This window comes from Denticeps clupeoides, chromosome 18 (genome assembly GCF_900700375.1).
Source record: "Denticeps clupeoides chromosome 18, fDenClu1.1, whole genome shotgun sequence".
In the NCBI taxonomy this organism is placed as follows: Eukaryota; Metazoa; Chordata; class Actinopteri; order Clupeiformes; family Denticipitidae; genus Denticeps; species Denticeps clupeoides.
The window spans coordinates 7,182,420-7,195,743 of NC_041724.1; the positions used below are offsets into that span (position 1 = coordinate 7,182,420).

At 45.2% G+C, this 13,324-nt stretch overlaps 1 protein-coding gene across 2 annotated transcripts; it reads left to right on the forward strand.

The window, feature by feature from the left end:
* Positions 1–389: 389 nt before the first annotated feature.
* pitx2 (paired-like homeodomain 2) lies at positions 390–6,949 on the forward strand. Of its 2 annotated transcripts, XM_028959824.1 has the most exons (4): positions 390–702; positions 1,787–1,853; positions 5,128–5,327; positions 5,879–6,948. In XM_028959824.1, the coding sequence occupies exons 2-4, from the start codon at positions 1,808–1,810 to the stop codon at positions 6,410–6,412; spliced, it is 780 nt and encodes a 259-aa protein (XP_028815657.1). In that variant the 5' UTR covers positions 390–702; positions 1,787–1,807; the 3' UTR covers positions 6,413–6,948. The 2 variants fall into 2 exon arrangements, with proteins under 2 accessions (XP_028815657.1, XP_028815655.1); XM_028959822.1 differs by lacking the exons at positions 390–702; positions 1,787–1,853 and adding an exon at positions 1,884–4,951 and having other exon boundaries at positions 5,879–6,949.
* Positions 6,950–13,324: the final 6,375 nt, after the last annotated feature.

Genomic DNA, 13,324 nt, shown 5'->3' on the forward strand with positions numbered 1-13,324 from the left:
GCGTCGCGCCGTTTAATGCGCTGTCGCTAAATGTCGCCGAGGTCCGAGCGCGGGGAGAGGGGGGGGGGCGTGGGATAAATAAAAGTTTCAACGCGGACATTTCACATCGCGTTATTATCGATAAAAAATACTGATAAAAGGCTTTCTAAATTTGCTGGTTGGATTTAACACATTTCATTATTGTTGTTATTATTAAAATAATCATTCTCCATTTTTTTTATTAATTTTTTTATTTATTTCCGTCAGAGGAATTAATTACTGAGATTCGCTTCTAGTGTCGCACTTTCTTTCCGCCTTTGGAACCGTGCGCGCTCAAACACACCCACCGAAGCGAGCGCACGCACACACACACACACACACACACACACTCACACTCACACACACACACACACCCACGCGGTCGGCCTCAAAGCTCGAGAGAGGGGAGAGGAGCGCGCCACTCTCCGCGAGAAAAAGTCGCGGGCTGGAGAGCTGCCGTGGGACGCGTGGAGCCGCGCTCGTGCCTGCCTGCCTGCCCGCGGGCGCGCGCGTGCGTGCGTGCGCGCGAGCGAATAAAAGACGCCGGGCATGCCCGAGACGTGGCGTTAGGAACCCTCGCGGAGCAGAGCGACGGCCGGACGTGGCGGGAACGCGCGCGCCCGCGTGGAATTTACGGCGAGCCCGAGCGGCTCGAGCGCGACCCGGGATCCGCGGCCAGCGCCGGTGAGTCGCGAGTTCGGCGACGGGGACGGGGATGATGAGGATGATGAGGGTGATGAAAGATTAACGGGACACGAAGCTCTTCTCGGTCGTGAGTCTGAAAAGCAGCGTTTACGTTGAGAGGGAACTTTTTCACCATTTTATTGTAAACAACTTCATTTTAGAAATAGAAAATTATAGAAATAAACATAACAGAGTTGAACTCCGTTTAGAGTTGCAACTATTACAAGCATTTACTTTAAAATTAACTTGCTGTTTCTTATGATTATTATTTATTACAGTCAGCATTGATGTATGTTTACTAGGAGTGATTACAACGCAAAAAATATATATTATTATCAGATCTTTCTTTCAATTTGAATTAAAATTGATCAACTTATGCCTAATTGTCAAAAAGCTGAACTGCTTAACAATGAATTAACATAGTCGTGTAAGATCCGCAAAATACGTATATGAAAAGGAAATTTAATAAGATTGACAGTCTAATTTAATATTTCCTAATCATAACGAACCCTCACTAACTGTAGTAATAATTAGTATTATCATTGTACAACAACTGTGACTAATGATGATATTCGATAAGTATCGAATATTGGTTACATGTTTTTTAATTACATAATTTTTTGCATGATATGTTGAGTTTATTGGTTTAAAATAATGAGAGATAAACTTTTAATCTCGGCCATCTGCACAGATGTAAACTCGTCGATTCCTGCACGCACGCACGCACGCAGATGCTGGTACAGGTGAATTTTTTTTTCCACGCGAAATTATCATAAGCAAACAGCGGAGGCCTGGACTCATCAAATCCCATCTGTGTTCCTTCATCTCGGGTTTTAGTCCCGAGCTGCGCTAATGAATTTTCTAATATCCCGCCGACAGACATCTCAATCAGACACTAATCCGGGCATCCACACACACACACACCTCACTGGCGGTGCGAATTTTTTACCTGCGTGCCTTCGTTCTTCTGTTAAAAGTATATTTTTTATAATACTTAGAATAATTAAAAAAACGAATATATATTCATGCTGTTGAAACTAAACATTTATTGTTGCTGTATTGTTCTCATTTCCCCCCCCCACAGAGATTAAATTGAATCGCTACCATGGACTCGCACTGCCGCAAACTCGCCTCTACCTGCTCGCAACTGGGTGAGTATCACGCTAAACAACCAAAGCAACAAAAATAAGATAAAAAAGGTGAATAATAATTGTTGTTATTATTAATCAGAATAATTGTTATTCTTTAGACAGTAATTAAATGAACCTGATGCGTTGGTCTGTGACGACTCCATCTGCGACATTTGCGACGCGGTCGTCGGCGCAGGCCCGGTTCCTTTGTGTTGTAGCGCCGCCTGGTGGCCGGGGGCGTTCGGCAACGTTGTCGGGGAAAAAAAGAAAAATAGCCTCCTCGGCAGGAGGGTTAAGACCGTGAAACGTTTTTACCAAAAATAAAATTATGAGCCGAATCAATTCCCCAAAACGCAGGTATTTACGTCACTTCAATTCTACAACCCGCTCGTTAAGATTATTAGACTTCTATTTAAAGTGTTAAAAAGGTAATAATTAATCTCACATCTCACGCGGCACTTTGTTCCCTTAACCGACCGTACGAAAGCATAAAAATAACTGCGCAGATTACATTTGTGTGTGTGTGTTTAGAATTCAAAATGCAAATGCCTTTATTATTTATCGCGATTGCCTTTAATACTACATTAATATGCCCACTAACTATAATATTTTATTTCTATATTTTTGATAGATAGATAGATAGATAGATAGATAGATAGATAGATAGATAGATAGATAGATAGATAGATAGATAGATAGATAGATAGATAGATAGACAGACAGACAGACCGCGGCTGTAATGTATGCGGCGTTTGTTGGATGGACTCTCTGGGGGAAAGTCGGTCTCCGTGAGCAGGAATATTCTAATGGAGGAGCCTGGTGTCCTCTTAATCCTGCACACAGAGCTTCTGTCGTTTTCCTCCTATTGACTGACTCGGTAATGAACGGATGGCGGTACATCCGAGTTCCCAAGCGCCCCACCCCACCATCATCATCATCATCATCATAATAATCAAAATATTATACATTAGTATAATACCAACACGGTGTAGCCGTATCGATTTTATCTGGATATTAGCGACAAATAAGCTTTTGCGTTGATGGGAAATACATTTTATTTTATTGATTAAAAAAACGAGAATAACCCGTTTATGAAAGATCATAACGCGCCTCTACATCATAACCAGCGCGGACAGTCAAAGAAGGGATTTAACGAAAGACTAACGAGAGCAATATAAAAATTGTCCTATTAATAACGGTAACAATAGTAGTAGTAATAATAATAATAATAATACACCAGGTGCAGACAGGCGGCTACGTGTCAGAGTAGGGGAGGCTCGGACCTGCAGACAGGGTGAAGATCGCGGGATACTGGAACCTGGTCTTCTTCTTATTATTCTTATTATTTTGTTTTTACTATTATTCAAATGAACAGATTTATTCATAGAAAACTCTCATTTAATCCAGACCGAATACAGTTTAATTGTACACCTCTTTTACATATTGCATTTCTGGTTTAATCGCAATGTTTCAAATGTACGTAATGAACGTATAAATTTCCACAGTTGGAGTGGACTGAATTGGCCGATTTGGACCTGAATTTGCGTTTTTTATTTCATTTAATTCCGTCCTGTCAGATTAAGAAGCTCTCCAGAAGGCAGAAGAGGTCTGCGCGCCACAAGTGCTTTTCATTTGCGCGTAAAACGCAACAAAACCAACACACTTCAGACCATTAACATTAAAAAAGGAATTTATAATCCTCGGATGACCCCAGAGCATTAGAACAAACATCTTCATCATTTACCATCCTCTTCGTTGCCACCGGGCCTTCGTGGAACGTGATGTCGCAATCACGCGCGGTTCGGTGCTTATTAACCGTGAATTAAATAATAAGGAGATAAAATAGTCGCGTCTGATTGGCTCTGGTCCTCCGGGTCTTCTAGTCAGCAGGACGAGTGTCTGCAGACATTTTCCTCTGAAATGAACAGAAACAGTCGAATTGAGCTGAATTACACAAATACACACACACACACACACACACACACACACACACACCTGGCCGACATGACGATACCTGGACTTATTTTCCTCTTTAGATGTCTGCGTACATAAATATATTGACATATACAAAGAGAGATTAAATTCTCTCCTCATACATGCAATTACAAATAACGGAACATGTAAAATAGTGCCAGTGGAAATGGATTTCTTTTTTGAGGAGGAGGCAGATTCACACGCGACAGGATGATGATGTGGACATGAAAGAGCCATGAAGGATCCGGTCCGACGCTAAAAAATCAGCTCGTTGTGTAACGGTGCAACTTGGCAAAATTCAAAGTTCAACCAGAATTTGGTTAAGAAATGTCATATTATTGTTTTTATTGAAAATTATTGAGAACTTCATAAGATTATGTGTAGTCGACTGTACTGTGTTCATCATGCAAAAAAAAAAAAAAGAATTGTTCCACGTCAGGGCGCCCACTTTTCCACATATGGCCACGCGTGCACGCCCACACGAGCGTATATGGACGCAGGGGCACGCCCTCTGCGGTCGTTCGGGGTGTGTGGGCGGGGCGTCGTGACGTCACGCCCAGCCTCGGTTTGGAGAGACCGGAGCAGGGAAAGAGCCGAGCCCGTCAGCGTGCGCCGCAGCGCGCGCGAGTGTGTGCGTGCGTGCGTGCGTGCGTGTGTGTGTGTGTGTACACCCATGGATATAATATCACCTGCCTGTCCCTGTCTGTCACTCTGGCGCTCCTCGCAGCTCGAGGCATCGAACCTTGGACCGAACTTTTTTTTTTAAATGATGTTTTTATATAAGCGACGTCTCGATATTAATCCGCGTGAGCCGCGCGCGCGTCGGGACGCGTCTTGATTTTTTATTTTATTTTATAATTTTTTTTTTCATCGATAACCTTTCTTCCCGGGATCCGACGCGACTCTCCGGGCGGAAAAAGGCGCCGCTTCTCGCGCTCCCCTCCCCATGAGCTCCATGAAGGACCCGCTGAATTCGGAGCCCCATCACCACCACCCCCTCCACCAGCACCACCTCCACCTCCCCGGGAACAAACTCGCCCCGGCGGCCATGGCGTCCGGGCTGCAGCCGCTGCAGCGCGCCGCGGAGCCCAAACACCGGGTGGAGGTGCGCGGCGCGTCGGACACCTCCAGCCCGGAGTCTGGAGGTAAAACGGCGGCCGGCGTCCCCCTTTTATATATTAACAAAAAAAATCCAAATTCAATCAAATTCAATCGCCTCTCGTACGAAATCGTTTTTTTTCCGACGAAAAAGTGCGGCGCGTTTTTTATTTTATTTTATTAAATGTATTTATAATTTTGGAATTTTGCGTAATTTCTCCAGATAAAGAGAAAGGCCAGAGCAAGAGCGACGACTCGGCCGACGACCCGTCCAAGAAGAAGCGGCAGCGGCGGCAGAGGACGCACTTCACCAGCCAGCAGCTGCAGGAGCTGGAGGCCACGTTCCAGCGGAACCGCTACCCGGACATGTCCACGCGGGAGGAGATCGCGGTGTGGACCAACCTGACCGAGGCCAGAGTGCGGGTACGGCGCCGGAATCGGCGTGTGTGTGTGTGTGTGTGTGTGTGTGTGTGTGTGTGTGTGTGTGTGTGTGTGTGTGTGTTTAATTGAACAGCCTACAATAACGGCTCTTATGGAGTCTAATCAATAAAATATCTTAATTAAAAAAGAATAATAATTTAAAGAAACCGAACCGTCGTCGGTCCGATGGCGCTGCGGAAGGTGTGTGTGTGTGCGTTTAATTGAACAGACTATAATAAAAGCTGTTATAGAGTCTAATCAAGAAAATATATTGATTATAATTAAAAGATAGTAATTATAATGTAAAGGAATCAAACCGTCGTCGGTCCGAAGGCGCTGCGGAAGGTGTGGGTGTGTGGGTGTGTGTGTGTGTGGTGTCATGTTATTTACCACCGGCTCGTCTCCGCCTGAGCGTGAATACACATCCAGACACGACACGGAAGGGGGGGGGTCCGATTATTAATAACAATTAACCTTTTTTTTTTGGAACAAGACGGAATTTGGAATTTGACTTTCTGCTTCTGTCTCGTTCCTTCCTCCCTGCTCTCCTTCAGGTCTGGTTCAAGAACCGACGCGCCAAGTGGAGGAAGCGGGAGCGGAACCAGCAGGCCGAACTCTGCAAGAACGGCTTCGGGCCGCAGTTCAACGGACTCATGCAGCCGTACGACGACATGTACCCGAGCTACACGTACAACAACTGGGCGGCCAAGGGCCTGACGTCGGCCTCGCTGTCCACCAAGAGCTTCCCCTTCTTCAACTCCATGAACGTGAACCCGCTGTCGTCGCAGACCATGTTCTCGCCGCCCAGCTCCATCTCCTCCATGAGCATGTCCTCCGGCATGGTCCCGTCCGCGGTGGCCGCGGTGCCCGGCTCCGGCCTGAACGGACTCAACAACCCGGCCGTGCCGGCGCCCGCCTGCCCGTACGCGCCGCCGACGCCGCCCTACGTGTACCGGGACACTTGCAACTCCAGCCTGGCCAGCCTGCGGCTGAAGGCCAAGCAGCACTCGAGTTTCGGATACGCGGGGGTGCAGAGCCCGGCGTCGAACCTGAGCGCGTGCCAGTACGCGGTGGAGCGGCCCGTGTGACGTCACCGCCCCGAACCGGGACCGGGACGGAGGCGCTAGGGGACTCGACCACTGACGACTGGAGACGAGAAAGGAAGTATTTTTTTTTTTTTTTGGTTGTTGTTGTCGTTTTGTTCTTCATCGACGAGTGAAAAACTTTTTTTTTTTTTTAGGATTCTACTTTATTTCACCAGCTCGTACATTTTCATTACTATTATACAGGAAAAAGGAATTTTTGAGGACATTGATCGACTGAACTGGTTGTAAATAATCTAATTATCATCTCGTTTGTAGAAGCGAATGAGCTCGAACTCGAGACTCAGTTTAGCTGCGCATGTGGGGAAAAAAGAATTAAGAAACTAAAAAAAGGAAAAACGTTCTGCTTGCAAACAAGGAAATGTACATAAACGCACATGTCGTGTGTTCCTAACATATGATAAAAAATATTAATTATTATTATTATTATTAAGTGTCTGTGTGAATAATATCGATAGATTAGCAACTCTGGGTAATATTGCGGAGAGGAAGAAAACGTTTTTTTTTTTGCTCTGTGTATAATATTTCGTACCGAAACTTGTTTTTTTTTTCCAACCAAAAAAGAATAAAAAACTGTGTTTTATTTAATGGTAAAGTAAATATATTGTTCTGAAAATATTCCCGAAGTTTGGTTTTGTGCTTTTTTTTTTTTTTTTTTTTTTTTTAAATGTGCATCACCTTTAATCTAAATTACGGGGCCGCTGCCAAATACACACCGAGCAGGACGCGCCGCGAAATAAACGCGCGGGATTCCGTCGTTATAACGGGGCACCGAGCGGCCCCGTCCGATCTGGCGAATTAATGCGCGAATTAATGGCGTCAGAAAACAACCCGTTAATTAAGCGCTAATTAAGCGGCGGCGGGCGCGCGCCACTACGGGGTGTGTGTGTGTGTGTGTGTGTGTCTGTGTGTGTGTATTCTGTGCGTAAAAAAAAGCCCACAATTCACAAGTTCGCACAGAGGTATGCGCCACGGGGGAGGGGTGTGTGTGTGTGTGTGGGAGAAAGTGTTACCTCTTGTCTTTCTGAATAAACAGACCAGAGATAACACACACACACACACACACACGTTTAATCCATGACGGCTTTTTTTTAGAATCCATATAATCCGTGTAATTCGACAAAAGACTTGAAATGTCGCGTTAAAATAATAATAAAATGAAATAAAATAAAAAACGAACTGTCCCTTAAAAAAAACAAAGCTCCGTGACGAGCGCCATGCGCGTCGGGAGCCCGTCATCCCGTCTCAATACACATCGCCAATACACACCCGCCGAACCAGCCCACGGCCTGCCCACGGGGACTCCGCGTCCCGCGAGGCAACGCCGAAAGAACGTCCATGTAACGTTTTAATTTTTACAACGTTTTTAACTTCCACGTAAAATCCACGCTCGCCAGTTTTCTGGATATTTAATTGCGTATATTGTAAAGGTTGCAATTTCGGAGATAAAATAGTGCGCTCTAAACTTAATTTTAAGATTCGTGTATTTTTTTTACCTTGCTCAGGGACACAATGGTAGTAAGCGGGATTTGAACCTGGGTCTTCTGGTTCATAGGCGACATAAATTGACATTTAACATCGAGCCACACCCCGTCATTCGCTCCTATTTATTTGAATATTTCACAAAACACTTTGTCTTGCTGAATGCATGACAGCGCTGGGGTTTAATTAATATCCCATTGTGTGTTTGTGTATGTGTGTGTGTGTGTGTCAGTGTGTGTTTTAAACCTTTCTTCTCCTCATGATGTCCCACTTCTCATCTGACCACCATTTTTATTCTTGAGTTGAAAACATGTTCCCACCTTTTCAAACTCCCGCCTATGGAACGACACTAAAGGGGCTTCACAGCAGTCAGGGGTCGGCCTGCGTTCGGGGTCGTACTGGTGCAGAGTCTGGGGTCACGCGGTGGGGTCACCTACTACATTCCCTGTCCCGGCCGCAGCAGGGGACGCAGGTGGCCCGTTTACCCCTCAGGAACCGGTATAGGGGAGAAAAAGTGTGTAGGGTGCGTCTTCAGCTCGCCCGTCAGAATCTCCGGCCAGGGGTGTCTGTAGGAATGGGGTGGGTGATGGGTGACAGTAGTGGTTAATGGAGGGTGGATTGGTGATTGTGTGAGTGTGTGTGCGTGTGTGTGTGTCACCGAGGCGGCTTCCGCCACCGCAGGCCCACAGGGAAAGAAGAGCGAGGAGGAGGAAGACCGGGGGAGCGTGTGAAAGAGGGTAAGCAGGGCAAATTCCGCGACTCGCACACTTCCTGCTTTGGTGAGCTTTATTTATTAAAAAAAAAAGGAGGGAAGAAGAAGGAGAAGAAGCAGCAGAAATCTGGGAAGTAATTCCATGCGGCCACCACACTGACATGGCTGGTGCTGCTGAGTCAGCACACAGAATACACACTCCAGACACACACACACACACACACCCCGTTATTATTAACTCCTCCCTGCACGCTCCCATTAACGTTCAGACGCCCGTACGTGTCAGTAGTAAAGTCATCGTTCCTCTAACGGGTCGTTTAATAGAACGCCATCAAGTACCCGGACTCTAGTTACTTTAACGTCATATTAAAATCCTCACACGGTTTCCATCAGTTAGAACCAAGGGTTTATTTTCACATTACAGATTCTATATTACCTTTACTTTACTTTACTTTACTTACAAGGAGAAGACATCAGTAATTCCCATTCGGTTTCCATTAAATTGTGAGTTACAAAACTAAGAGCCCTGATAAGGCCTAACTTGTCAAGAAAAGAACGAGGGAGTTGTTAAGTGCTAGACGGTGTGTGTGTGTGTGTGTGTGTGTGCGTGTGTGTGTGTGCATGTTAGACTCGTTTGAAATACTTTTTAAACAAGTGAGTTTTCAAATGTTTGTTAAAGGTGGTGGTAGTCTCGGCTGGTCGAATGGAGCATGGCAAGTCGTTCCACCAGACAGGGACCACAAAGGAGAACAGAGTCGATTGGGATCAGAGATTTTTTTTAATTCTCATTTCGTTCGCAGATCCGAAAGGACCTGTAGGTTTCTGAGGCCAAACATCATCTTGACTTTTTATCCAGTCCTAAATAAAAATGAGCAGACAGGTGTCACGTACTGCTGTGGAATAAAAATGATTATATATTTGGTCAAATGTCCTGATAGTAAAGTAATGCAAAGAGGCAAAAAGAAGTATAGAGTAATGAAGTACATTTACTGCGTTACGGTCTGCTGCTATAGATATATAATGGAACCGAGTAAATGTTTTGCCAATTGTCTCTTATTATTAATATCAAATATGAGGGGATGCCGAAATAATCAATAAGTCTCTTTATCTGTCGCAGCCCAGCCTAGACAGGCATGAACTTCATGTGAGAATGGACAGTGGTGGAGGGGCGTGGCCACTGTGGGCGGAGCCTTCTGTTGAGTAGATGACGCTCAGGACCCCGCAACCCCTGCTGGCGCGTTAAAAAATGATTTTTTGGAGGAAGATAAACGAGCCCGTGTGGGGTTTTAATTTGGGGTGCCGCACTTGCCAGTTATCTGTAATTACAGCCGTGCAGCCCTGCAGACATGGTGAAAATTGCTGTTTTGGCGCGGCGGACTGCAGTGAGCCACGCTGGATGCTTCTTTTTACCTGACAAAAATACCTGAAGCCCGATCCATGGTGAGAAGGCCCAAATTAAAATAAAATTTAAAAGAATCGGATTAAAACTCTTTAAAATGGGTTTTATTTCGACTTGACCACATATTTAATGGTTTGTATGAGCTGGTAATTGTTAAATGACTTTTGGATCAGAGTTTCATAACCTGATGCAGGCTCCTTGCTTGGACTTTGGCAGGAAAACAAGCATGACCTCTGACGATGATGATGATGATGGTAATGATGGGAGAAAATACAGTTGTTCCTCAGCGTTATTGCACTGATGGAGAAAGGCAATGTAAAGTTAAGACAACAATTTAAACCCATAAACCGCAACCATCAGGCCCTTGCTGGCACTCGGCGTACGAATAAAACCCAAGATCAATGCAAACAACACACTGTGATCATTTCTGGCCACAATTCCCAGCATGCTGCACAGAGGCTGTAACACGTCACGTTAATGCCACCGGCCACGTTCTTCCTGTTAAATCTGTCAGGGCCGACGTCCCGGGCCGTTCACTGGCTAATAAAACAGGATCAGTCTGGAGGGAGTTTTTTTTTTTTAAGCAACATGCTTATTTTACTGAGGTGAAATAAATCCGGATAATCTCAGCTGGAAGGCGCCCGGAGCTGCCGCTAGCGGCTCGACTGGCCTGGAATTGGTAGGCCTCGTGCAAGGCACCGACGGAGCAGACGGGAAAACGGCGCATCTTCTGTCCTGCGCTTTGCTTCTCGGTGGGGGGGGGCAGATGGTCGGGAAGGGGGGGTTTAACACTGCAGATGAGGACAGTTTTTGACAGTAAGTGACTGCATAACGTGAGTTGAGCACATGTCATGTTTCCCTTCTGACAGCAGAGGGCAGAACAACGAACCACATCAACAAATCAGTGATCCCAACAGGCCATATATGGATCTATAAAGGTCTACTATTAATTAGTTAAATCTTTGAACGGTTTATTTCAAATGCTTCTCTTATTAGAAGAAAAAGTCAAATTAAATTATGCACACGATTCATGCTCAACATCACTTAAGAAGAAAAAAAAAACAAGAATTAAAAAATTGTTTCATCATAAGATATAATTTTAGGAAATATCTATAGACATGACTAAATGTTAAATACTTCATGTTTGGGGTAATTGTACATATTAATTAGGGGTGTATTACGCGTGCATTAAACGCTTGACTCAATGAAAGCGTAGTTACAGTAAAACGTCACTAGATGGCGCCAAAACAACAGAAAGGGCCGCTGATTCATTTATTGAGCAGTAAAACAGCATAATCCCCGTTTCTCAACGGCATTAAATATGCGTGATAACCTGCAGCAAAGCCACAAAATGTCGAATCGTTGACCATTTCAGTTAATCAGATACAACGCCCAAATCTTCCCTCCACCATCAACATGAGGAGAGTAAATTACATTTAGCAATTTATTGTTCAAAAGATGCACTTAAGTGACTAAAACCAATATGTACAATACATTCTTAACAATACATTTAAATGTAATAAGACTTATACACATTATGTGCATCCCATCACATATACTACATACTAATATTCTACCACTAATACTTAATGCATCTACCAATACTAGTAAGAATTAATAATAATAACAAAAGTTATTGCTACTAATAAATAGTTAGTGATGCAGAGGTGCAAGCAGAGGTTGGCGGAAAGGCGAGGTTGGGCACCCTCTCCACACAGTCACCCTTAATAAAGAGTTTGGGTGGATGTGCCTTTTGCCTTCTGAAGTCCAGGATGATCTCTTTCGTTTTATTGGTGTTCAGAGCCAGGTTATTTACCAGGCACCACTCAGACAGCCTCAGGATCTCATTGCCATAGGCAGACTCATCCCTGCCAGAGATCAGCCCCACCAGCAGTGAATCATCAGCAAACTTGACTATTGTGATGCTGATGTTTATAGATCTGCAGTCTGGGGTGTACATGGTGTGTGGGGAGCCTGTCCTTAGGGGGAGGACCGGTGGGGTCCCAGTTTAAATGATATTACAGCCACTTTTAGCCAGTCACACAATGAGATTTTGCCAGGACGCGCCATTTCGGCGTGTGTCACTTTAAATGATAATGAGGAAGAGAGAAGTGGGACATGGAGGGCAGCGGCCTATAGAAGTGAGCAGGCATTCACCATTCACCGAACACAATGTTTGACCCAACTAGTAAGTCATGTCAGTGTTTTTCCAGGTACTAATCTGATTAACCCACTGGTTCTTCAGAGTCTTGCGTGACAGGACTAAAAAAATTTCCACATCCAATCACCAAGATGTTGGAATGCTTCGCACATTTGGACGCCATGACAGTCAGAGGAGGTACTTTTTCAGGTGAGGGGTGACAAAATCTCTAGGTGGACCAAGCATGAGAAACAGGAGGTAACCTTTTCCCTTATGACGACATAAGGGGAGACACTCCAGATCCGACCGTCCAACCTGCCGATCTCTGAAGGGTGAAGCAAAATCGCAAAAGCACTCTTTACACCTATCGCCATTTATGACCACTGCAGGACCATAGAGAGGCTAGGGGAACTCGGACCTTTAAAGGCTATGCTGAGGTTAGATGATCAGTGTGTGTGTATATGACTGTAACGGCTGCTGTTCCTCATCCAGGGGACCTAGTGGACACCCTGACCATCTCAGCAGCATCTGACCGGAACAAGCCGGCGCCGAGGACAACCACCAGCATAAAAGAGCCATGCAAAGACAGATATGATGCGAAGTCATTTGTTGAACATATTTACATCTGCTTATCTACATAAGCCTTTCTTCTGATTGGGTGGTGGGGTGGTGGGTTGGATAAGGGGTGGTACTAGCCTAGTGGGTAACACACTCGTCTTCTCGCCTGTGTCGCCCAGAAGACACAGGACCAAATCCCGCTTACCACCATTGTGTCCCTGAGCAAGACACTTAACCCTGAGTGTCTACTGGGGGGGACTGTCCCTGTAACTACTGATTGTCACTCTGGATAAGGGCGTCTGATAAATGCCATAAATTTAAATGATTGATCCTGCCTTACGCCGACTGCCGTTTGTTTCCCGACTCCACCTTTTGGATTTGACTATCTGCCATTGTTCTGGCGCCCATGTTGCTGACTTCTTCTTCCCTCTTCAACCAAGACTCCCGTGCTCTCTCCCCCTTCCTGGAGGAATTACAACTCATCTTCCAGCATGAAACGGGAGGTCAAAATGCTTCCCTTTGCCTCATGTTACTTAAACAGGGATACCAGAGCGTAGTAGATTACGCTGCTGACTTCTGGACTCTCGCAGCAGACAGCCAGTGGAC